The sequence below is a fragment of the Canis lupus genome, chromosome 20 (assembly GCF_048164855.1).
Source record: "Canis lupus baileyi chromosome 20, mCanLup2.hap1, whole genome shotgun sequence".
Lineage (NCBI taxonomy): Eukaryota > Metazoa > Chordata > Mammalia > Carnivora > Canidae > Canis > Canis lupus.
In genome coordinates, this window is record NC_132857.1 from 39168474 (window position 1) to 39195625 (window position 27152).

Genomic DNA, 27152 nt, shown 5'->3' on the forward strand with positions numbered 1-27152 from the left:
GCACTGGAGCAGTTTGCAGCGCCTCAAGTAACCAGCTGGTGTCACAGGTTAGTGAGCAAAGATTTCATGTGGGGACTCTCACCTGACTAATCATTCTTATTGGAAGCATCATTCCAAGAGCAGTGGAGAGAGAGGCTCAGCGCCTTGTTAATGGAATTTAAGGGCTGTCAGCTTGAAAGAGGATCTTAAACCCATGCTCCTCTCCCCAAATTCTCTTTATAATCTGCTAACCAGTTGCCACCTTGTAGTTGGAGAGGGCAGAGGAAAAGGATGCAAGGCAAAAGGACAGACAACACAACATCGACGTGTCAATATTTTGATAGTTCTCTCAGGGCGGGGAGTGAAGCGCCCAGTTTAAGGGAACCACTGCTTTGTACAAACTGCAACATTCACTCCAGTAGATGGAGGGGGGCTGTAAGGCGCCGAGCACCCCTCGCCACCTGTGTGAAACGTATGTGCGGGAAACGAGCAGGAAAGGGAAGGGGAGAGCAGAGTGCCCCCAAGCCAGGAGGGATGACCAAGACTGGGATATTAATAAGAGCAGCCCCGGCACCTCCCCTCGGCTCACCGCCTCTCGGGCGATCCCGACGGCTTCCCTTGCCCTGCTCCTCGGGCTGCACTACGCGGAGAGCCCAGCGGCCGCCGGAGCCTCGCGGTCGCCCCTTTGCAGCAAGGAGCTCGCTCCGAGCGCGTCCGCAGAACCGCGCAAAGGGCCGCCCGCCGGGACCCGGGCGCCTCCGTCGTTAGCCGCTGACCTGACGGTTGCCCTCTCGGCCCAGGGTCCCCGATGCATGTAAACGTGACGACACCCGGAGCCGGCTCAGCACAGCGCCCCTCCTCCCCGCCCCGGCACCTCGGCGCTCCCGACCCTACAACTTTGGGAAAGAGCGACACCGAACTCCCGAGTCACCCCAATCCGGGGACGGAGACCAGATGAAGATCCACCCCACGGGTTCTGCTACAAACCCCGAAACGCCACATCAAGGGGGGCAGAGGGGGTGGCCGGTGCGGAAGGAAGGGGACAGAAATAACCCTCGGCCAGCACAGGGCACCTCATCTCTGCAGACACAGCACATCTGGCCCCAATAAATCACTAAAGCCAGTACCTTGCCAGCTTCCCACGCTGATGCCTTCTACTCCCCAGCTCCGCTCCCAGCTCGGCGGAGCGCGGACGCCTGGATCACCGCCCGCCCCGGGCAGCCCCCCTGCCCCGTCCCGGTCTCCTCCAAAGAGGGCAAGAAAGGGAAACTCTGGCGGCCTGAGGTCATTTTCCTGTGGGCGGCTCTGGCCGGCGCTCGCCCCTTTCCGCGGCGTGGACCCGGCTCCGACCCTGCCAGCGGGCGCCCCCAGGAGCGCAGCGGAGCCGCCCCCCCCCCCGCGGCGGGAATCTGAGCCCGGCCCCCCCCCCCCGCCCGCCGGGGCTCCCGGGCCACCCCGGCCTTTACCTCTCTGCCCCCTTCCCCGCGGCTCGGCACCCCGCGCATCCTCTCGCCCGGCCCCAGAGCGCACCCGGCTGCTCTAACTTCCTGCGGAGTCCATGGAGGAGCGGAGGGGAGCCCGGAGCCCGGAGCCCGGAGCCCGAGCCCGGAGCCGGGGCGGGGGCGGGGGCGGGGGCGGGGGCGGCCCCAGCCACCCCTCGCGGAGGGCCCGGCCCCTGCCCGCTCTCACCTGGTCCGCCGGCGGCGCCTGGCTCGCCCTGGCCCCGGGGGTGGGCTGCTGCTCCTGCTTCATGGCTGTCATCGCCGGCGGCCCGCGTCGCCGCTCACTTCCTCGCGGGCACTTCAGGCGCGTGGACCGTCACTTGGCAGCGATGGCATCGCACAGGAGCCCGGCGCTCTCGGAGGCGGCGGGGGAGCGCGGCGGCGGCGGCGGGGAGGGGGAGGGGAGGGAGGGAGGGAGCGGAGCGAAGGGGGAGCGCAGGGGGAGCAGCACCGGGCAGGCTCCCCGCGCCAGATCCCTCCTCCGGCTACCGCAGACCCTCCAAGTCCCCCGCCCCCCGCCCCCGCCTCCCCGGGGCGTGCAGAGCCTCGGAGATGGAACGCGACCCAGTGGCAAGTTAGTGGCGCCGCGACAGGCACCTGACCGCGCTCGAGCGACGTCTCCCGGCGCCCGCGGAGCCCGGCTCGCATTCTACCGCAGTCCGCGCCCCCCGCGCCCCCGCGCCCCCCCGCCCCGGGGCTCCCCGCGCCGCGCCGCGCAGTGCTCAGCGCGCCAGGTGCCGCCGCCGGGAGCCGCGCGCCCGCAGCGCCCGCAGCGCCCGCAGCGCCCGCAGCGCCCGCAGCGCCGGAGGGACCCCGCGCTCCGCACACGCTCGGCCGCCGCTGCCCCGCGCCGCGGGCCCCCGCCCCCGCCCCCGCCCCCGCCCCCGCCCCCCGCGGCTCCCGCAAAACCCGGAGAAGCGGAGCGCGCCCGTGCGAAGCCCTCGGTGGCTGTGCCGCTGCCACTGGGCATGCTCCAGCGCCCGGGGAGGGCAGGGGACTGGGGGCGCTGGGGCTGCCGACACCTGTCGGGACCCAAGGGGCGGTCCCAGGGCCCGGGCCGAGCCCCTGCGTCTCTCCATTTGTGCCCATGGACAGCCGTAGCCTAGAGTCTCCAGCCTGGACCCCCCCCCCCCCCCCGCTAGCTGCCAGTGGAATTCCCAAAGGTGGACGGATTGCCAACAATGAGAACTAGGGATGACATTCCACTACTCACCCCCCCCCCCCAGGATACATAGACAAGTCTTCAAATTTTAAGTCCCGACTCGAACCTTCCCTCGGCTTAACACAACCCTCTCCCCTCCAAAGTTGGTTTTCTGAGCACCTATGATGCGTCACACACACTGCAACGCTTGGACGGACTCGGGGGGGCGGGGGGGGGGGACACTAAACACCCAGACAAATTTAGCAAGTTCCCTGCCTGCAAGGTGTGTACCTGGTACGGTGGGTACTGGGAGCCTAGAGCAGGGATATGAACCAATGAGTCAAAGGAGTCCATTTCACTCTTTGGAAGTTGTACTCCTGTGGGTGGGTAGAACACACCAAGTCCACCGTCTTCTTCATCTAGGTGCATTACTACCTGGTTTTCCCTGTTGCTAAGAAGGGCCTGCCCAAAGAAGATGGACCATGAGCAGTCCCCAGTCTCAGGCACAGGTTTTTGGAGATTGCTCACCAGAGAAAAGGCTGGAAGCAGTTAAATATCCAGATGTTATTGCACTCAGTACCAGGGTTGTGGCAAGGTTCTAGTGGGAAGGGATGGAGCAGATGGATGGGGGAGTGCGGCTAGTAGCTTTGAGTTTGTTTTTATTGGCTAAGGCCTAGCTCCCCCACCCTTGTCTGAGTTTGTCTATGAACTAGCTATTCCTAGAGAGAGGCTATCCTAGGATAATAGGAGTTGTGCTCTTGCCTGTTAGTGAACTGTCACATTTGTCCTGAGTATTGTGACAACAGTGCCTTTAAAATATGTTAAAAAAAAAAAAAAAATCAAGGGCACCTGGGTGGCTCAGTGTTAAACGCCTGCCTTTGGCTCAGGTCATGATCCTGGGATCCTGGGATTTAGCCCCACATGCCCTCTGCTCAACTGGGAGTCTGCTTTTCCCTCTCCCTCTGCCCCTGTGCTGTCCCTCTCTCTCTTAAATAAATAAATAAATAAATAATAAATAAATAATAAAATCTTTTAAAAATTAAAAAAATAGTGATCTCTAGGTTTTATTAGATTAGAAAATAAAAATATGAATTTTTTCTTCAGAAAGGTTGGATTTGAATGATGAGAGCTTACTTTTCAAAACTAGGTAGTCAAATGCATATTATGAGTGACTTCTGATAGTGCATTGGTCCAATGGAAATAAGTTTTTGAGAGGAATAACTTTGCTATTTGTAAAAATATAAAGCAAAGTTTAGAAATGAAACATGCGGAGTACCTGGGGGGCTAGGGCATTAAGCATGGGACTCTTGATTTCCGCTCAGATCATGCTCTCAAAGTCCTGAGATCAAGCCCTGGTCCATCTAGGCTCAGAGGGAGTCTGTTTGAAATTCTTTTTCCCTCTGCACCCCTACCAAATCTCCACCTCCTCCTGCCCTAACCCTCTGGCTCACTGGATGCTTGTGCCCTCTCTCTATCAACATAAATAAATCTTTAAAAAAATGAAACATGGGTATAGTAGCTATTGAGTAGTTTATCCAGGAAACATGGCAATCTCTCTTTTCCCATATGCTACCCTTCTTCCCCCAAGGAAGAAAGGGGTCTACATTATTCCAAAAGTGTTTCTGACCTTATATTTTGCTCTTCTGCTTATCATTTTAGTACATTCATCCTTTGAATGTGCTTCCATTTTGGACAATTGATTAAACTTGAGAGTTTAAGTACAAAGATTTTTGTTGACATGTGGGACAAGCATAGATCAGAGGGAATCATTGTCATCCTATTTGATTACTCATTTGATTGAAGTCAATGGTTCAATTTGCATTCTTTTTCAGCATTCATTTTAAAATCCACTTTGGTTACAAACAAAAGATGTAAGTTGTATATGTTTCATATATAATGTGTATATGTGTATATGTATCATTTTTTTTAAAGGAAAGTTTCTTTGATTTGAGTCCATCTTTTTGTGTGGGTTTGTCTAAGCTAAATGCATTATTTATATCTGTTGGGGGTCTAAGTTAAAGGTATTAATTAAAACAATTGGGATCCCTGGGTGGCGCAGCGGTTTGGTGCCTGCCTTTGGCCCAGGGCGCGATCCTGGAGACCTGGGATCGAATCCCATGTCAGGCTCCCGGTGCATGGAGCCTGCTTTTCCCTCTGCCTGTGTCTCTGCCTCTCTCTCTCTCTGTGTGACTATCATAAATAAATAAAAATTAAAAAAAAAATAAAAATAAAAAATAAAACAATCTCTCTACAGCATATCATTTCTAAAAATTAAAGATTTAAGGAGAGCTTTGTAGAAATTAATAGAATATTTTTGAGTACTTTTCCTCATATGTTTGAACTAACTCATGGATAACCATAAAACTTAAAATACTGATACAATAGTAAAAGAGCTTGTCCTAGATTTTGTGGAATGGGATCAGACTCTTGTAACTGCAAAAGACCTGTCTCCAATCTGTGGAGAGACTGCTTAGCAAAATTCCCTCTATTTTAAGTTATAAATTTCTAAACTTTGCAACATACTCAGAAAGATTTCTAGGATTTAGACTCCATCACTTCCTTCTGAAAATTTTCATCGGCTCAAATCCTAGTTTCGGGTTCCCATGGAGATATAACCTATCATGTTGCATCCTCAACATACTGATAATTTCCAAAGTCCCTCAAAAATTTTCTTGCATAAAATATTGTGAACATCTACAATATCTTTCATTGATATTTGATTCTTCAAAAGTGAGATGCCAATTCAGTACATTTCATTTTACCTAAAATTATTAACATGAATAATTGAGGATGGCTGATGAGATTTAGATAATAATTAAATTTATTGAAGATAATCATTAAAATGTTTAAGTGTCAGTGGCAAACAGAGGATGTTCCAGAGATACTTAAGTCATGTGTGCTATACTCAGTCTTCCATATCAAATAGTAAGTCCAGGACCCTAAAATCCCTAATTTACTTTAACAACCCCCCATAACAAGGCCTGGCTAAACTCTGATATGTTAGAGAAAGACAAAAGTCCTTTGAGATTTTGAGAAATAGGGTAGCCTTTAGAGATAAATTCTTCAGTTTCAGATAAATCAGATAAGGCAAATAGGATTCTGTAAGCAACTAGTGCCCTGGAGTCTGTCCTTACCTTTTCCTTCTCTTCTCTCTCTTTCCTGAGGTAATTCTGCAGTGTCATGTAAAGGCCACTTTGATGGGGATTTCCCTAGCATTAGCCAGTCCTCTATTGAGTGCCCTTAATGAGCACAGCATCAGGAAGACAGAGTTCATGAGCTGTGCCTTCAGAGACCCGGCCTGAAATGTGTCCAATTAGCTTTTCACAGATCAAGAAATAGCTTTAGTTCACATCTTCTGCTATCATTTGCTTTCGATTTATCAATCACCTCTACTCACCTCAATCGGCTTCTTGAATTTCCCAAAGTGCACATCATGTCATTGTGCAGAAAACCGAGATGTTGAGCAATCCTCAGAAACAAGCTATATTTTAGAAACCCTAACTAGTAAAATATCTCAAAAAATCATTTTAAAAAGAACAAATTAAAAAAGGAAGGAAAAGAAGTAAAGGCCCTAAATATTTAAGTGATAACCATGTACATTACTCATACTGTTAAGAGATTCTTGCAGCATTAATTTAACTAAATTTTTTGTCGGTCTCTATGACAGGAAGACTTTCCTGTTGTAAAAATTCATAGCCCAATTATGATCTCTGGTGGAAGCAGACAGAGTTGCAATATCCTGAGAGCCATTCTGTTGCTCACTGGAGACCTGCAGATATTGACAAACTGCTCATTCACATTGAAACCCAGTGCTATAGAGTCTGCTTAGTTGTTATATTAACAAACCTCACAGCTTCTTTAACAAAACAGCCCTTCTAAAACATATGTAATGGTTTTAAGACAGGAAAATAATGCTTATGATTTTTCTGTGTAATATTTTCTCTCCATTCATATAGCTGAGTCAACACCAAACACTTGAGAATGTGGGAAATTTACCTGTTGTCATTCTTTTTACCCAGTAGAAGCTTGACAAGGGGTCCATGTTTGTTTATTTGATTTTTTTAAAGAGTAATTACTTAATGAATCAGTTATATTGGCTTAGCAAAAAAAAAAAAAAAGACATTTTATCTTTTTCAGTTGATATTAGTGGTTATTTTTTTGTCTGATTTTCACATTTCTTTAGAAATAAAATCAGGTTTTCCAAATCAGACTCTGTCTGCAAATAGCAGAAAGGTTGTCAGATGTGGAAGAGTATTTAGGAACACTGGCGTAAGTGAGTCTGCCTTTGATAAATAAATTTCTCTGAACTTGGTATTTCTCATTTTCATAACTAAGATTAGATTTTCTAATAATTCAAAATATCTCTTTATCTTTGTCCTTGGAAAGTACATTATTAGTGAGACATCTCTTATACTCAGATTTCATAATAGTTGCCTAACTTTTTCCCTTATATAATTCCCACAACAGCACAAAGCGCATTGCCCGTTCAGGGAAATCTTTCACAAACTGCAAGAGAAAATGCTACTGTGAAATCCTAATTTTTGGAGAGAAGAGAGAATTTCCATCTTTTGTAAAAATTTCATCATGTTCAATTTATTCTTAAGGAGTTAATACTAGATTCAGACTCTCCTATGAATTTTCCTTTTGAAAACAAGAGATAGTCTAGCATATAGGTGAAGCAGCTCCCGAGCATCCACTGACATTAAAGGGCCCCTGGCATTTTTCCCACTAATTAACTCTCTAACACCGGGAATTATTCTCCTACAAAAAAAAAAAAAAAAAAAAAAAAAATTGAGGCCAAGTCCTTGGATTCACAGCTAGTCCTTTTACCACACAGTCATCTGTTTAGATTATACAAATATAGTTTCAGGACATCTTGGGATGTGACCTCTATTGAAATGAGGCACATTAAGATACATCTCTCATTACTGAACACTGTTTAACCTATTAGCCTAGATGGGTTGTTTGCTACTGGTGTAGATCACTTCTTATACTCTAATATTTGAGTAAGGGACAGGCAGGGCTAGGTAGGGAGAGATAGGTAGGGGGCTATAGGACCAGGCTCACAAAAATCCCAAAAATGTGAAGATGAAAGGAAACCAGAGATGAACAAACCAGACAATCCTGTCCCAGGTGCCAGATACGGGGTCTTGTTATAACAGCTAGTTGTGATCAACAAAGAATTACAGGACCATAAAAAGGAAGTAAACCAATGAAAGTGTTATCACTAGTCGGTACTCAATGCTGATATCAATAGAGATGTTAAAAGGACTTAGATTCCCTGGTTGGCTTTCAATAAAAGACCAACCCTATAAGCCTCCAGTGGGAACCTTGTCAGGACCCCTCTCACTACTGAAAGCTTTTTTTGTACCCTTGTTTAATAAACTTCTATCACTTTATTTACTCTTTGTCCATGAGATTCATTCTTCAACTCTGTGAGACAAGAACCCTACTCTCTCGCTTCATATTCACATATTTCTTGTCCATCTATATCTTTTGGGGAGAATAACTGAGTCATTTAATATCTATCTTATACATCTAAATATTTACTAATGTCATGTCTTTATTCAAATCAGAGAAAGAGGAGAAAGAGGTGAAGGAAAAGTGGACGGAGAACACGAGGAGAAAAAAAAAAAGCCAAAAGAATGCATTTTGAAGCTGTTAGAGATATTAGAGTATATTAAGCCTTTCATATTTATTCATGCTTTCACATGAGGACTAGAAATACTATAATTCCTATTGGTTAGATCCTATGTATTGCTCCTACTGTTGGCTATATTCCATATATTCATATAATTTTAGAAAGCATAGTCCAAATTTTAATTTCCTTATTTTTCTCTAGCTGATTTATATTTGATATTTTCAATCAATAATATCAACCTTATATTTTCTTGTGATATTTTATCATTTTTTGCACTTAATAGTTGATTGTAAGCACCAATGGAGAAGGTAGAGAGAATCTATAACAAATAGCACAGTTTATATAAATCAGTGACTAGAAAAATGCCTTTTAACTAGCTATTTTATTGAATCAGCAGTGTTTGTATGAGTGTTTAATCCTACATGATAGGATGTCAAAGTTGCCTCACAGATGAATGAGCAGCTCTCTCCTGGAGTCCCCTAGTCCTCCCTGTGGAGAAACCTACCACTCCTTCTTCCATCTTCCCAAATGTGACTGATCTGTTAGGACCCAGCTCCTCTCCAAACTCCAACTCAAGTTCACAAGGATTTTCTTCATTCAGTGTTTTCATAGTGTAAAAGTCATTACATATTTTATGATACTTTTCTGGACTGCCTTGTGTAGCATCCCAATTGTCACAAGTGACTTCTCTTTCCTAACAAACTGTAAATTCTCGGGGAGAGAGAACAGCCCCTTGGGGACTGACTTAAAGTTTGTGTGTGTGTAAAGGGTTGTGGGTAGGGGTCTATATCAGTCTCCTTGCTTAAGTAGAGATTTGGGGGGATATGTAAGTTGAAAAAAAAATTCTTCCCCTCACCCCCTGAATATTAAGCTCTGTCAGAAACTTCCATACACTTGTTTTGTTTTGCTTTCTTTTAATTTATTGAACAGGGTCACCCAGGGGAAATATTTTCTCTCTCTCTATTATCTATTGTTCACCTTTATTATGCCATATAGAAATTATGTAATCTTGATATTCCTCTGATGCTGGGTATGAGTAACGGCCCACAAGATATTGCTTGATTCCAAAACATTAAGTAAAAGCCAGATAAATTTGGAATTTTCCACATTAATGAGCAGATCCTATTTGTTAATAAAATACTGAACCTCCAATGCTGTGAACTCAAAGCGCAAAATGAATTTGGAGATAACAGCTATACTGGCAGTACCACTCCTAATTTATTCTTTCACCCATAATACATAAGTATTAATACTCCTTGAGAAAGGAGGAGCTATACTGAGTAAAACGATAAGGAAATGTTTAATTGAATAAGATATTTTGTTGTTTTAAATATATCTTAAAGTTCCATAGCTTGCCTATAAAATGCCAAAAATTAACACAAGGTCAATAGAATTTTTCAGGATTATACCTAATCCTAGCTCATAATTTGTTTTGCCTTGTGTCCTTTCCATACATTTCAAGCAAATTTGTTTACCTAATCTAGCCTTTGGACCACATTTCAAAAATAGTGTGAGAGGATTGTCATTGGATGGGGCATACAAATAATAGCAAGAAAGGAAAATCTATATACTTAGAGAAAAAAAAAGAAAAATATTGGACCTTCCACTTAAAGTAATAGAACAAATTAATACCGTTTAGTGTGGGGAGGGAAAAAGAGGCAAACATCCCTATGCAACTCAGTTGGATCTTAGAGTATAACCACATCATGGCATAATAAAGTTGATGTTCAAAATGAGGACCTTAGAAAAAGTAAAATCACACTGGACATACTTTAAATGACAGGGTTATTTCAAGAAGATAGACTGCAGTGATGCCAGCATGGGTTTAGGCTAAACAGAGAAGTAGATATCAAAACCAAAAGCACTACATTTACAATAAATCTAGATAGCAATATATCTCTCCAAATTTCTAAGTACCAAAAGCAACACAGCTTGGTTGTCTTTGGTGTCTATTTTTTTAATAATACATTTATTTTTTATTGGTGTTCAATTTGCCAACATACAGAATAACACCCAGTGCTCATCCCGTCAAGTGCCCCCCTCAGTGCCCGTCACCCAGTCACCCCCGCCCCCCGCCCTCCTCCCCTTCCACCACCCCTAGTTCATTTCCCAGAGTTAGGAGTCTTCATGTTCTGTCTCCCTTTCTGATATTTCCTACCCATTTCTTCTCCCTTCCCTTCTATTCCCTTTCACTATTATTTATATTCCCCAAATGAATGAGACCATATAATGTTTGTCCTTCTCCGATTGACTTATTTCACTCAGCATAATACCCTCCAGTTCCATCCATGTTGAAGCAAATGGTGGGTATTTGTCATTTCTAATAGCTGAGTAATATTCCATTGTATACATATGTAGTCTTTGGTGTCTAAATAGGACAAAGCATATGGAAGTTGTGGGACAAATGACCAACCTGATAATCCCAAAACATTCAAGAAAGCCCCCAAATAGTCAGTAGATAGTCACTAGAAAGCACAATGGATCAATTTAAGAACATCCAAGAGAACTAGAAGATTTTTATGAATTCCAGTGTGTAAAAAAGACCCCCTGTTGCTATATGCTGTACCATGGGTAATAAAGTTCTTTGTCTCTGACTCAAAAGTCCCATGTCTTTTGAAAATATCCATAAAACCGGTTGACTAACTTGTTAGCTTGCAATTTATGTAAAATCTCAATTCTTAACAGCCTGATGTCAAGATCTAAGGTGGCTGGAGAAACCTAGATCCTATGAATCCTTGAAATTGACACGCCAGCATTTCTCCTCAACACAAAATCCCATACTAGGAAAAACTACTAGAAGTAGAAGCAAAATTGAGCGGAACGGAGGTAACACATATGACTAAAAGATAAAATTCAGCCAAAAGATAGACAGATCCAGGCAACCTAAGAGCACAAGCCATCATATATTTTTTAATACTACATGAAAACAAAAATATAAGGATCTATTTGAAATTGGAAAGCCTCTCCTCTCTGAACTTTTAACTATTTAAAGTTCAAGAAAACAAAAAAAGTTCAAGAAAACTAAATTCACATAAAAATGATCAATACAAAACTATCCTAGTAATAGCCTATGATAAGTGTCACCTTAAAAACAAAACTGCTACAAGAAATAAAAATAATTATATCCCTATAGATAAGGAATTGGTAAATCACAGTCCACAGGCCAAATCCGGACCTCTTCCTATTTTTATAAATAAAGTTTTCTTGGAAAATAGTCACACTCACTTATTTACATATTGCCGAAGACTGTTTTCATGCTACAATGGCAGTGTTAAGTGCTTGTGACAGAGAACATATGGCCCACAAAGTATAAAATATTTACTCTCTTGCACCTTATGGGAAGTTTGCCAACTCTGCTATTGACAAAGAAAGCTTGCCAAAAAAGTCATGCTCAAAAATTTTTCAAAACTGCAACATACTATTTCAAAATGAGCTAAAAATATCATACGAATACATGAAAGAATGACATTAATCAGAATTAGAAAAACTCAGTAATAAAAAGGGACAGAACTCAAGAAAGAATGTGAAATAAATGTCATATGAGAAATAGAGACTATTCTAGGAGATACATAAGAGCAAATAAACACAACAAATGATACTCTAACAGAAATCAAGGTAGGAAGGAAAAAAAAATGTTAACCATAAACAAGTGAAAAAAGACACTCAACACAAAGCAACAAATATTGGAGGTGGCAAAGAAGATCCAACATACAGATTAGGGGAGTTCTGAGTGGGAGAACAAATCAAAGCAAGGTTAGGGGGATGGGGTGGGAAAAATGCTAAGAACTTTAAATCATGGGATCCCTGGGTGGTGCAGCGGTTTAGCGCCTGCCTTTGGCCCAGGGCACAGTCCTGGAGACCCGGGATTGAGTCCCACGTCGGGCTCCCAGTGCATGGAGCCTGCTTCTCCCTCTGCCTGTGTCTGTCTCTCTCTCTTTCTCTCTCTGTGACTATCATAAATAAATTAAAAAAAATTAAAAAAGAACTTGAAATCATGAGAATGAACCTGAAATAAAAAACAAAACGAAACAATTTAAGACTACTTATTTAAAAATCATATAGTGTACCTGAAATCAGAGCAGCACAATTAGCACCAAGTAAAATTAAAGGATCTTAAATAAGTGATTGAATGAATGAATGATTTGGGCACCTAGACAAAAGCAACGTTTAACTTAAAAAGTAACTAATATTATATTATCATTAGTCTTTTCTACAACAACACTTTATCTTCAAGGGAAAAATGAAATTATATATACAATATGCAAAAAAATAAAATGTAGGCCAGGAATTTTATGTATTTATATATGTTTATACTTCTTTTTTTTAAAAAAAAAATTATATTTATTTATTTGAGAGAGAGTGAGAGAGCAAGCACAAGCAGGAGGAGGGGCAGAAGGAAAGGGAGAAGCAGATTTCCCACAGAGGCTGGAACCTAGGACTCCCTGACCATGATCTGAGCCAAAGGTAGATGCTTAACCAACTGAGCCACCTAGAAGCCCCAAAATGTTCATGTTCATGTTCTTAGATTTAAACTGTAAATTTAAACTCTTTTCTAACTCTCCTTTTTTCCCTCTACCCTTCACAGTGGTGAATTCTGCGTCATTGTCAGAGATCTCTCTCTACTCCTTTAAATACTGCCCTTTGTTCCTTCATAGGCATTTCCTCCAATAACTCTTACATGTCTAACCACACCTGCTTCTTAGAGCACCTAGACTAACACAGTCTAGCAATAATGACCAACCTACTTGCAATGAGTTGTCAGGTAAAATACAGGGTATCCAATTAATTTCGAATTCAATGAAAAATAAATTTTTAGTATAAGCTGTCCACTGTGGACTTTTAGGGATATGCTTTTACTAAAATTTCTTTGTCATTTATTTGAAATTGAAATTTACCTGGGGGTCCTGTATTTTTATTTGTTAATTTTACCAACCCTAGTAGCAGTGATTATCACTTACACTCAGATTGTGGTCATAAAAGAAACCAAGGCTTCTTAGAGAAATGAATCTGTATCTGGAATGAGAAATGTACCAGACAAACTTGGAACATTTTCACATAAGCTAGCATGGAAGCTATCAAAAAATACTAGGATAATATTAAAAGGAATTAAAAGGCAACCTTGAAAAAGTTCTAGGCAGCCAAAGAAAAATTTGAACTTTGGTAAGGATAACAATTATAGTTGATGGGAATCCATCAGGTATGTTTAAGACCCAAATGGTCCTCTCCCAAGGATTATGGGGAACCAATTTTTTATTATGGAAACAAGGTAAAGAAATAGAACGTTGATTCTGCCCTTTTTGGGAACTGCATGCCTGAGTAACCAAATTGTTACTCCAATTGTTGTTGGAGAGGTTGCATCTCTTTCGAAATAAAATTATCCTAGCAAATAGATAAAAAACAATGGATATAATTAGAGTATTACCATTTTGGAAGCTCCAATAAAATAATGAATTGACATATTAAGCATCAGCTTGTACCCTGATAAAAGAACATAAGACTACCTATAGTCTTGCCAGACACTTCAAAGCTATGTCTGACAAAGGGTCTACTCTCATTTGTAAGAAGTACAAGGCAGAGAACATTCACACAATCAGCAACTCTACCCTGGCTTAAACTCTGTTCAACTCATCAAGTTCATCTACAGACAAATTTTAAGGAAGAGAAAAGAGAGTTTAGTGGGGGTTGGGGGAAGGGATGACTTGATTAAAATGAAGTCACAAAACATATCAATTAGAAAATGGACAACTAAGCCATAGTGCATTTGGATGCACACCTAAGTGATAAACCATCATAAAATACAAGGAAATGATTACTATAAAAATCAGGACAGTGTTCATTTTAGGAGGGAGGGAGGACAAAGTATATGGAACTAGCAATGTTTTCTTCCTTGAATTGGGTGGTGGCTAAAATGGTATTTGGTTTAATAATAATCCTGTGTGATTTCCTGTACCTGTGTTTTATTTTTACATAAAAGTTTAAAAAATGCCTAATAGAGTTCTTGGCTCCTAGTAAACACTCAATAAAGGGTGGCTATTAAAGACTATAAAGTAAAAGATAAGGACTACATTTATAACAATTCCTTCCATGTTGTTTTTTTAAAGTGATGGTAAACCTCCAGCTCTCAAGGTCATATTCTCTCTCTCCAATGTATGTAGAGCGACAAAATGGCTCCTGCCTTTCCAAAACACATTTATGTCATCAAAAGTGTAATAACTTTGTGTATGATTCTAGAACTCCTCAGAGTTAGCAAACACCAAGATAGACAGGAGGTTGTAAAGGGAAAGGCACTTTATGTTTTGATGGGGATCCCCTATGGGATCTTCATTGCAAGACCATTAACTCATTGCAAGACCATTAACATACTGTTAAATACTAAAGTAACTTAGCCTACATTTGACACCATGGAGGAAATTGTAGATTGTGATCGATTTTGTTGAATTCCAAGTTTATGTGGAAAAAGCAATGAGTCCCAGTCTGAGCCCACTCTCTCCTAATGACTGCAGAACTACACAGACAGTGTGATGTACAGAACAATCCGTGCTCTTCCTAGCAGGATTTGTGGTTTCAGGTGGCTACGCCTCTTGCCTTCCCAGACTCAGTGACATGCATGTTTGAAGGGCTATAGTCTTCAGTCTGCAATTGCCTGGCTATGAACAGGTGTACAGTTGCTATTCAAGCTGAGCTTCAATTAGTATTAGAAGGATGTCTTCTCTTCCCTTATGTCCATACTTCTTTCTTATGTAGCACCTGCCTTGGAACTATCTCTGTCCACACTGCCAGATCTTGGCACAGTGGGCTGTGTCTGAGGGTCCAAATGGGGTTCTTCTATCTGCCAACAAGTGCTAAAATCACTGCATTTGTACATCCCTGAAAAGATACCCCCTCCAAATGCACATTTTCTCCACCTAAAAATGTTTCCAAATTCATTTAGACTCTTCAAAGAAGCCGTCCCTGCCCACTCCAGTGAAAAGTGATTCCTTCTGTTTTACATTCCTAGAGCACTTAATCTCTTTACCATGCATTTGTCTCGTATCATTTATTTCCTTGTACCATCAGTCATCACACTGGTTTTCTAGCACTCTTTCCACTCTACCACTCTATCGAGTCTATTCCCATTTTGGAATTTTTCCTATGAATAATAATAATAGTGAAAATAATAATAACTCATATTTATTGACTGCTTAATGTGACTCAGGCACTGTCTAATGCTTTTAATGCAACAACTCTATAGGGTGGATGTTAGCTCTACCTCCATTTAAAATCCTGTAAACCTAGGCTTAAAAGAGTCATCGAAAGTTTCACAGCTATTTAGAGGCATAAAAGAGGTTTGAACACAGGTGGTACTATTGCAAGTATCCTTAGTAATATCCTTTCTTATATCAAAACTCACAAAGAATAGGTGTCTATTTAATTTAATCCATAAAGTTTCATAGAGTGCTTGCTATGTTGATTTTTTTGCCTGCCATTATTATGTAATATATTATAAACCTTATAAGTATATGTGTGTGTATATATACTATATAAATATATATGTATATACTAAGTATATCTATATGTACATAGTATATACATAAAGCTACCCCATAAAAAGGCAATAAATAAAATGAAATGGGTAGATGACTTAAAACATTGAAAGTATTTTGTAAGATCTTTGTCCAATTTATCTAGCACAGAGTATATAGCAGTTGTCCAGTAGGATTTCTTTTTTCTGCTATCATAATTATCTCTATGCCACCCCACGACCCTTATGAACTATTGGTTACATACAGTCTTCTTCATTCAGATATATTATTTAAAAATCTTTATCTAAGTAAGAAGACCTGTATTTTAAAATCTGTATCCAAAAGCCTACACTAACAATAAGAATCTTTGGCAGAAATTTTCAGATGCAAGTTTAGAAAGCTGTGGAGAAAAATTTATATAGTATTCTCGGATCAGAGTATACAGGGAACCACCTATTTGCCTATATTTGAGATAGTCTTTGACAATTTTCAGTATAATTTATTCAATGTAAATAAATAATAAATGTGTTTTGGTAAGTATGCTTCAAAGGCAAATGCATGATGAAAGATACAAACAAAATATTGAAACTTCTATTTGGACTTTAGGTCATTCTAGTGTGATAGCGTAGTGGTTCTCCGTGTTGGGTGCTTCTCAGAATCTCTCACTTCCAGATCTCCATTGTGAAGATGCAATAGAGTTATATCTAGGAATCTGAATTTTTATCAACACCTAGTTGATTTTGAAGAGATTGGGGAATTCCACTTTGAGACCAAAATTAAAGATACAGCAGTTAAGAGAAGAAATTTGGAGTTGGAAAGACCAGAGAGTCACTGATTCAACATTTACTTGCAATGTACTTAACTTCTGCAAACGCCAGTTTCCTTTTCTGTAAAATGCATAATAACAATGTTCTCTGACTCATAGCTTTGTGAGAAAATACATGAAAAGTGATTGGCTTAATGCCTGGTACATAAGACGTGATAATTGCTAGCACATAGTGGTAGTGGTGGTATTACTAGTGTAAAAAATTGTAGGTGTTCTCAGAGTCATATGTCATGAGGGAATTAAAATTAAAACAGCAATGAGGTGCCACTGCATACCTATTAGATTGGCAAAAATCCAGAACACTGGTAACACCAAATGGTGGTGAGGATGTGGAATAATAGGAATACTCATTCACTGCTGGTGGGAATATAAAATTGTATAGCCATTCTGGGAGACAGGTTGACAGTTTCTTATAGAACTAAATATACTCTTACCTAACAATCCAGTAAGCACATTCCATCATTGATATTTACCCACATAAGTCGAAAACATATCCATAGAAAAAACCTGCATGCAGATATTTATAGCAGCCTTACTCATAATTGCCAAAACTTACAAGCCACCAAGATGTCCTTCCATTAGTGAATAAATAAACAAACTGTGGTATATACAGACAATGGGATATCATTCACTGATAAAAAGAAATGAGCTATTGAGACACATAAAACACACAGAGCAATCTTAACTGTATATTGCTAAGTTAAACAAGCCAATCTAAAAAGTCTATATACTGTGTAGTTCAAACTATGTGATGTTCTGGAAAAGGCAAAGCTTTAGAGACAGTAAAAAGATCCGTGGTTGCCAAGGTTTTGTAGGAAGAGAGGGATGAGTAAGTGGAGTTATGGAGATATTTAGGGCAGTGAAACTATTCTGTATAATACTGGGAGATGAATATATGTCATATATGTGTCAAAATACCCAGTATATACAAAATAAATAGTGAACTCTAATATAAACTATGAATGTTAATAATATATTAATATGCTGGCTCATCAATTGTAACAAAAGCATCATGTTAATACAAGCTATTAACAATAGCAGGAAATTTTGTGTGTGTTTGTTAGGGAGCATACGGGGACTCTCTACTTATTCTGCAAACATAAAACTGATTTTAAAAATAAAGTCGATAATAACAAAGCAAACTAAGACAGAAAAGGTAGGTGCTACCCTCATAGCTAAGTAAGAAAATGTGATATCGAAGAAAGAACATTAGTTCTGAACTCAGGGATCTAGGTGAAAAAAAAAAAATTACACATTTGGATTTTAAAGACTTAGCACAAAAAAAAGGAACCCTTTTCATTTACAAATTTTATATTGATTATTATTGGATATAATGTTGCATTAAATATATTAAAATTAATTTCACACATTTATTTTTCAAATTGACTACTAAAATTTTATAAATTATACATATGGTTCACCTTAGACTTTATTGAGCAATGTGATCTGTGAAATGCTTAGCAGGTTTCTAGCATATAACAGGTCTTCCAAAAATTAGCAATCTTAGATACTCATCAATATCCTAAGTGTCTTGTAATGATCTTTCATTATTTTTCTTAATTACATAAAATTATTTTTTTCATTTTTTTAAAAAAGATTTTATTTATTTATTCATGAGAGACAGAGAGAGAGAGAGAGAGAGGCAGAGACACAGGCAGAGGGAGAAGCAGGCTCCACTCAGGGAGCGCAACATGGGACTCGAGCCCAGGTCTCCAGGATCACACCCTGGGCTGAAGGCAGCGCTAAACCACTGAGCCACCAGGGTTGCCCTACATAAAATTATTTTTATCACTTTTTCTCCCTTGATGAATTCTAACAAAAAATTAAGGCCAGTTTAATCCTTTGGACATCACCCCAATTTTTCCATCCTGTCTTATAACTGAACTGTCCAGTCACTGCCTCTGGACTGTAGTCACCTCCAGAGCCCTGACTGGTAACATACCAGCATCATCTGGAGTCAGTTAGTACTTTTTGGGTCTCTCCAATGTGTGCATCCTTCCTCCCATTCTTGGGGGTCCTAAGCAGATAGCTCTGGTTGCCTTTGAGAAACTAAACTTTCAAGAACAGTGTTTCAGGAGTTTTCCATCTTCCTGTGAGTCACTGAGTGGGCCAAATGGTTTTATGTTAGAAAAAGTTCTACTATTTAAATGTTGAAAAATAAACCAAGTGACTTGACCCCCTGCTATACACAGCTCTCATGATTCTCTGATATAATGTAACATACAGGACCTCAGCCGAAAGAATATCTGCATTTTCTTCTGGCATTTTGCTTGATACAGTTTGAAGAAGATCTAGACCCAGACCCTGGAGAAGCAAGGATCATCTCCCGGAGGCTAGAGGGAAGTCAGTTAAAGGGATCTATGGGGCAGAAGCTGCATCTTGGAGGCTCTCCATCCTCTACTGGTACTGGGATTGGAAAAAAAAAAAAAAAACAGAATGAGATGTGCTAGGACATCCTTGGGTGTCTGAGAAGATCATTCCAACATGGTCTCACCACATTTCATGATATCAAACATAATTAGGCCATAAGATCAAAGAAATGATCCAAGATTCAGAACACGAAACTCTCGTGAGGTATAGCCATCCTCAGCAGGATCCAGCCTGTTGGACTCTGTAACGCATTTGGCATATTTAAGATCCCCAGCACATTTTAAACCTTTTGTGCCTTCCCCAACATAATTCATAGCCTCGTGGAAATTATTCTATATTTTGAATAACGCCCCCATTCACTGAGCAGATCCATTCATTCTCTGTCATCTATTTCATCCCCTATTTTACTAATCTTTCCAGTCTGTTGATCAAGTCTGTTCTACCCAAGCATCCTATAATACTTTAAATATCCCCTTAGCCTGGGAAGTGCCAATGCTGTTGTTGTTTTAATAATCATAATGAACCGGGACACCTGGGTAGCTCAGTGGTTGAGCCTCTGCCTTTGGCTCAGGGTGTGATCCCAGGATTCAGGATTGAGTCCCGCATCGGGCTCCCTGCAGGGAGCCTGCTTCTCCCTCTGCCCTGTGTCTCTGCCTCTCTCTGTGTGTCTTGAATACATAAATAAATCTTTTAAAAAATCATAATGAACCATCACTTCTAGCTGCCTGTATATTTTCTTTAGTTTCATAACTGATACTTTAACCTCCAGCTTCTGAAAGGAGTTATAGTTTATTCATCCAGCCACACGCTAGCAAAGGGTTACCCTACCAGGTATAAATGATGCATCTCTCTGCCCGTTCTACATCATCCAGAGCAACTCCAGTCAGCCTCACAGCACCATGCTTGTCCATATCTGTCATGGTATGGCCTACTGTTCCTCCTGGGACCAGGCAACATCCGAAGGCAGGTGAATCTAGCAGAGGGATTTAGAACTCAGTACCTCCAGAAATCTCAAGCCCAATTAGAGAGAGCTCAGCGACGGACCTTCTCTGAGAGTAGCAAACCACCAAAGAAAAGTGGATCAAAAGCCCCGTCCCTTAATGCAAGCTCAAATGCAATTCTAGGGTACAGCCCTCAAAGCCCAGGCAATTGTCATTTCTAGGAAACCACACCACCACGACCAAAGGGGGCAGGCCCCTCTTGTAAAAAAAGAAACACTGCTCAGAGTGAAGTGGCTTTGAAAGAGGAATGGAGGTAGACCAGTGACTCCCAAGGAACTCTGGAACTGGGGACCTGGGATCCAGCTTTTTCTCTTCCTTCTCACATAGCAGTGAACACTCTTAGGGAATAAACCATCTTTCCCTGAGTCTTGATAGAGAAAATTATAGAGCCCATTCAGAAGTGTGTGAGATTCAGAGGGGTATCCCAGTTGATCATCTCTCTCTGGGGGCCCCTAAGCCTTGCCACACCCACCCCTACTTTTTAGTTCATGTTTAAGCAAAACCGCCTCTCTGAATCAGTTAAGCTTCTGAGCTGGAATTTCTAAGCTTGGCTTGCCTCTGTTTAGATCAGCAGTGTTGGCTTCCATCCGATCTCCATTCCTAGGGCTAATCTCCTGTGTTCAGGGTACATAAAGAGCATACATTGCTTTGTTCCCAGGCTTTGACTTTGTCTGTATTTAGAACCTCAGGCTCTGGCTAGCAAAAGCTTTTCCTGAATTCCAAAATCCAGACTTGTACCACCCTTGCTTGAGCCCCTTTGTGGCCATGCTTGATTAACTGATCACTGCAGAAAGCAGTGAATGATTTCTGCAAAGCCCAGGATTATAGGCAGTTGATGAATATTAAACAGCAAGAGGAATACAGCCTCTAAAGCAGAAACACTGTGCTATTATCTGTCTTTTCTGATAGGATAGGAAATCCTTGATAGCAAGAACTGTGTCTTATTTGGCTCTGGAGTACATAGCTCCTTGCCTATCAAAAGCACTCAATGAATGTGAGACAAATGAATGAATATAAGAAGACACCTGTATATAGGACAGCATGGACTCTCTCCTCATGCAGATTACAAACCTGGATGTATTTCCTTCCAGAATCTAATAATATATAATGTGTTGTGTGCACTTAAATTATTAAACTCCTATCTTACACCAAAATATTTGGAAGCATCTTTTCAACTTCAGATAGAAATGACCACAGAGGGCAGCCCTGGTGGCTCAGCGGTTTAGCACTGCCTTCAGCCCAGGGCGTGATCCTGGAGACCTGGGATCGAGTCCCATGTAAGGCTCCCTGCATGGAGCCTGCTTCTCCCTCTGCTTCTCTCTCTCGCTCTCTCCATCTCTAATTAAAAAAAAAAAAAAAAAAAAAGACCACAGGTAAGGCAAAATGCTAGTTCTATCCCATGCTGGCTAAATCACCTAGGTATTATGATTTAACCTTAATTTCCCCACCTCTAAAATAGAGCTAAGAGTCTCCTCTCAAACATATGTTGGGAGGATCAATTAAAACAGTATGTGAAAAGCAGCAAACACAATCATCTGGGATACAACCTGCATCCCATGAATTTCCCTTTGCCTTCCGTTATAAATGCCAAGTTTCTGGGTATTAGTTTGAGAATACTCCTGAAAGAAGCTAGAAAAATTTCTTTCCTGCATTTACATTGGTGATTTCCATGTTGGGAAAAGGCCGTGAGAATCAGCTAGGGAACATTTCGAAGCCACACATTTTGCAGCCCGTCCCCTCCGATACCACCACTGTCGAGTGTTGATGCAGAATACTTCCAAGCAATTCCAATAGCCTTAACCACTTCACCGAACATCTGTATCCTCTTGTCCTATTCAATAGCTTTCATTCGTGGCTGACCGTTGGAGTGCTCAGGGAAATTCACAAACTCTGGTGGATTTTTAGGGCTATCTGGTAAACGTATGATATTCCTCTACTCCATGAATTCTCCTACTTTCCAAGATAAATGGTTCACCTCTTTTCCTCTGTCCTTGAAGGTCCAATAGGCATCTCAAAATTATCATGCACAAATACCCCTGATTTATTTCCCTCACATAACCCACCCCATTTCAGTAAATGGCAACTCCATTCTTCTAATTACTTGGATTGGAAAACCCAGAGTCATCAATTACTCCTCTCTTCCCATCTCTCTCCTCTCACACATCATATCCATTCTATCGGCATATCCTGTTGACCCTACCTTCAAAATAGATCCTGGATTCCACCTCTTCTTACTACTTCCACTGCGTGAAACTCCATTCAAGTTATCAGCATCTTTTGTTTGGATGGTGGCAAAAGCTTGCTGTCATCCCTTCCTATTCCCTCCTTTCCCTTGAATTTTCTCAGAGAAGCCAAAAAGAGCTATTTAAAAAAAAAAAAAGAAGAAGTCAGCTCATACCATTCTTTTACTCAAAGGTGTCTAATGGCCTCTCCTCTAATTGAAAACAAAAGCCAAATTTCCGATAATGCCCCAAAGGCTCTCATTGATTTGGCTCTTTTGTTGTCACTACCTCTGAGCCATCATTTCCAATCACTGTTCTTCTGCTCACACCCCTGCAGACTTACTGGCCACCTTACTGGTCCTTAAACAGAAACTCTCCGAGCTTCCCTGCTGTTTCCTTTGTCAAGAGCACGCTTCTTCTTCTTTTTTTTAATTTTTTTTCTATTGCAGTTCAATTTGCCTACATTTAGCATAACACCCAGTGCTCATCCCACCAAGTGCCCCCTCAGTACCCAGTCAACCCAACCCCCGCCCACCTCCCTTTCCACCACCCCTTGTTCATTTCCCAGAGTTAGGAGTCTCTCATGTTTTGTCACCTTCACTGATATTTTCACTCATTTTCTCTTCTTTCCCTTTATTCCCTTTCACTAATTTTTATATTCCCCAAATGAATGAGACCATATAATGTTTGTCCTTTTCCGATTGACTTATTTCACTCAGTCTTATACCCTCCAGGTCCATCCACGTCGAAGCAATCTCTAAAATCCACATGGCTCATTCTTTACTTCCCCTGAGTATCTGTCAAATGCAACTGTGCCAGGAAGCTCTTTCCTGAGTACTCTCTCTTAAGTAGCAGCCTTGTTACTCTCTATCTTCTTTATTCTGGTTCATTATTCTTTTTTTTTTTTTTAAAGACTTTATTTACTTATTTGATAGAGTGAAAGTGTGAGCACAGGCAGGGGGAGTGGCAGGCAAAGGGAGAGGGAGAAGCAGGCTCCCCACTTAGCAGGGAACTCAACACGGGGCTAGATCCCAGGACCATGACCTGAGCTGAAGACACATGCTTAACTGACAGAGACACCCAGTTGCCCCACTATTATTATTTCTTAATGAAACCCATCACTACCTGGAACATGTTGATATTTATTATCTCTCTTCTTCTGGTGTTACATAAACTCCACAGCTCAAGGCCTTTGTCTATTTTTATCCACTTCCATACCTTAAATATACAACATGGGATCTGCCACTTGAGAGGCACTTGATAGGTATGGATCTTGATCTCAGTGGAATCCAGTGTTCCAGAGCTTAAATTTTCTAGCCTAGAACCATTTGCCTGGGGCAAAGAGGTTCATATTCAAGCCAGTTCACCGACCAAGTTCATGTCTTGATGATAGGTTGATTTGTGTGTCATTAACACGTAATGGTCAAGTTATTTTATAACAAAATAGTCTCAAGATTTTATTATTTTTACTTCTCAGATCTTTCAAGTTTAGGTTCTTCTGTTAATGCCTTAGATGTATCACAGGAGCACCTTTCCATTCTTGCTTTTGACTTCTAGACTGTTTTGAAACTCAATCCCCTCTCCTGCTTCACAAAACTTAATTTATTAAACTTTTGATACTGAGCCCCAAATGTCCATGTTTTAGTCAATTTTTCTAGTTGATTATGGTTAGATTTACAAACAGATGCTTACTACATATTTCACTGTCTCAGTAGTATTTACCTGGTCTTTTAAAATGCGAAGCTTTTGCAGGGTGTGTGTGTGAGAAAGAGAAAGAGAGAGGGAGAGAGAGAAATTAAGAATGTCTTTCCAGAGTTCATTGGAGATTTACACTAAATAACTTAAAAATTGAAAACAAAATCTAGGAAATTCCATTGTATTTTTGTCTCAGATATCACCTATAACAGGAGTTCTATAACAGTGATATATTTTCTCACTTATGTGATTAAAATTTTGAATACTAAGTCTCCTGATTCCCTTTTCAAAGATAGTGCCATAAATTAAATAAGACAGTTATTCTGTTCTTTTTGCATGTTTTTAAGTTCCTGATTCCCTTTTCAAAGATAATATGCCATAAATTAAATAAGATAGTTATTCTTTTCTTTTTGCATATTTTTAATTTCTGTTATAATTACTGGAATAGTTGCTATTTTAATTGCTAACATAATGCCTTTGCAAACACCCTCTTGGAAAATGGAATTTTCTAGAAAGAATATAACTCTCAATCATATTTGAAGGAGGAATAAAGATTTATTTAAATAATAAATTCGTGTGCATCACACACAGCAGTTTGTTTTACTTTACCATCAATATTAAATTCATTTTTTTTTCTACTGCCTGGAAGTCACTGATGATTTTAAAGACATTTTGCCCACATGTAAGTTATAAGAATTTACTGTTGAGTATGAATCAAGGAAATACATGTAAATTAAACATAATGCAACAAAGTCATGCAGCTTAAATCCTAATAAACAGATATTGATTAAGGATCCCGATACCATCTACAAATGCAACTCTAGATGTGAAAATTAGTGATATATAACTTTCCCAATGCTTTACAAAATTGTCAGTTAAAAATTAAATCACCTTGGTTTATTTACTGAGGTATTGCTGGTGCTCTAATTAATAAAAAACACATTTGCATTTTATTTTCCCAAATGAAATATATAGCAATCATTCTTACTCACAAGAGTTATTTTCCTAGTGAGTAATTATATCTATGTTTGTCTTATCTTTTAAAATAATGTTGAGTGAAAACATTGAGTTAATATAAATTAATGCAAACTGTAAATGTGTTCTAGAAGGGAAAAAAATGTTCTTATTAAATGCATGTGCAACTATTTCAACACAAATGCAAATCAGCCCTAATTTTATTTTCAAAATGCCACTCTTTAACCAATATAATGCACAATCAATTTTAAGTACCAGGCAGGATGCTTTATAATGCTGCTCTAGGGAAGACACACAATTTTTCATTTCATCATCAACACAGTTAAGTTGTATCACCAAATAATCTATAAACCTCTGATTAACCAGATGCTATTTTTCCACCCTCTGTTCCAGATTAAAATGCAGTGATGTGTTCAATAGGGTACAAAAAACAAAACAAAACAAAACAAAAGAAAAAACCTTGATAAGCTTTTTTTTCTTTTTTCTCCACAGAGCCACCCAAGCCCTCCATGTGGAGGAGAAATGAAAAATGGCAAGTACTTATGTGTGTAACTTTTGGAAAAGTAAATAAGAATAAAAAATGTATTTGTTCCAATTTTGTAAGGTCCATCTTAATGCAGTGTCATGGATGCCAGTGCCTCTGCCAGTCCCTACATCATATCCTCTACTTCTTTCTTAAGCTTTCAACATCTATTATCTGCATACTGGCGACCCACATTTCTCAGTGTACGTCTGGCCTAGCCACATGTCACACTGTGGGAACTACTGGCAGCCTTACTCTCATAGTCGAAGAGAACTTTGAATTAGTTCTTTGTCTAATGGCACAGTTGTGTTGGGAATGTAGTGGTTGCCCGCACTCTAAGTCACGACATTCTCTAGATCCTTCCTTATCTACATATCTAACTCTCCTGTTTCTTGATAGGCTTTGTTAAAATGAAAACCACAGGCCCAAAATAGTGTCACTTAGACTGAGTTCCCAAACCAGAGCTTGATACCTAACTTAAGTGCAATTTCAACCTCTCCCACAATCCGTCAGGCAGGAATTTTTCTGATCAGTTCAAAGAGGTCTTCCAGAGAGGCTCCCACCATCCCCACAAAGAAAGATGAGGTCCTCTGGCAGATAAGACCCCTTCCAATTCCCCGAAGGGAAAGATACTGTCATTTAACAGCTTCTTAGTTCGAGTTCTGTTAACCCATTAACCATCCTCCAACTGGGGAATGTTTTCTCCTTCCCATAGAATTCCCTCCCCCCTTATTATGAATGGACTTCTCTCTATAAACCACAGTGCCAATCAGTGTCTTCTTCTTAACTAGAACCTGACTCTCCCTAACGCCTGACCCACCCCTTAGAGATTCTTTGGTCATTGAGCTTGGATGCCTTCCACCCCTGGCCTGGCCAAACATTGGACGAAGTGACGTGGACCACTCATTCCCTTTTCTGCCTTCATAGCATTTGCAGCCTGGGCAACTGGCCAGGCTCGATCCTGCCACATCTTGCACTTTCTCCCTAGCCTGTGTGCTAAGGGGCTAGCCGGCCTCAAGCTTACACCCTTTGCTGTGCTGATATACTGGTTTTTTGCCAGATGCTTCAATCAGATAGATGTGCTAGAGCAAATCAAATCATTGGCCAGGACTGGGATCCTCGTGTTGCACTCCCTAAAGCTCTATTTACTGTATTAGTTGTAAATCTATCACTCCCTATCAGAAAATGGAAAGCAAACAGATGCCCTTCACATATGAGGGCGAGACAGGATATGCCCTTTGAGTTTATTTTCCATTAGCACAAATGACCTTCTCTTCCCACCCACTCCCCATGCCCCCACCCCCCAACACCTGTGCATGGTTTGCATGCTAATGGCTCTGGCACTGCCTTGTTGAAAAAGAGTGAAATCATCTGGATCATATAAGGGAGTAGCCACCACCTACACCTAATGCAAAAAACACCGAGTTAACTAAATGTTGGACCCAAATGGAATAATATCTACTTCATCCCATATCATTGGTAAGGGAAATGTTCTCTTTAAGTGAAAATATTTTAAAATCTATTTTGGATGGACAGTTTTCTAAAATTACTACATTGCTCTCAGCTTTCTTACCCTGGGGATTTTAAATATGATGACTCTGGTCAACATTTGGAACATCAATTTCTGTGCTATGCCCCCAAAGATTATTAGCAGAGGTGTAATTGTTGGCTCCTAAAATAGGTGTCCTCACACTGCTTGGCTCTGTAAATCTCTAGGTCTGCTTTATGGTTTTTCTATCTATCTCTTTGCAATTTTTGCCTTTGCCAATTGCTAG

General features: G+C 40.8%; 1 protein-coding gene across 4 annotated transcripts in view; it reads right to left on the minus strand.

The window, feature by feature from the left end:
* DPP10 (dipeptidyl peptidase like 10) overlaps positions 1 to 27152 on the minus strand; it is a 1275784-nt gene that overhangs the window by 605501 nt on the left and 643131 nt on the right. Inside the window, exon 1 of one of the 4 annotated variants that reach the window (XM_072788964.1) lies at positions 1669 to 1858. The exons of 1 other annotated variant lie outside the window; for it this stretch is intronic. In XM_072788964.1, coding sequence (XP_072645065.1) covers positions 1669 to 1740 — 72 coding nt within the window. In that variant the 5' untranslated portion in view covers positions 1741 to 1858. Of the gene's footprint in view, positions 1 to 1106; positions 1128 to 1445; positions 1563 to 1668; positions 1859 to 27152 lie in introns of those variants that run through there. 2 more of the 4 variants (XM_072788966.1, XM_072788967.1) reach the window with 2 other exon arrangements.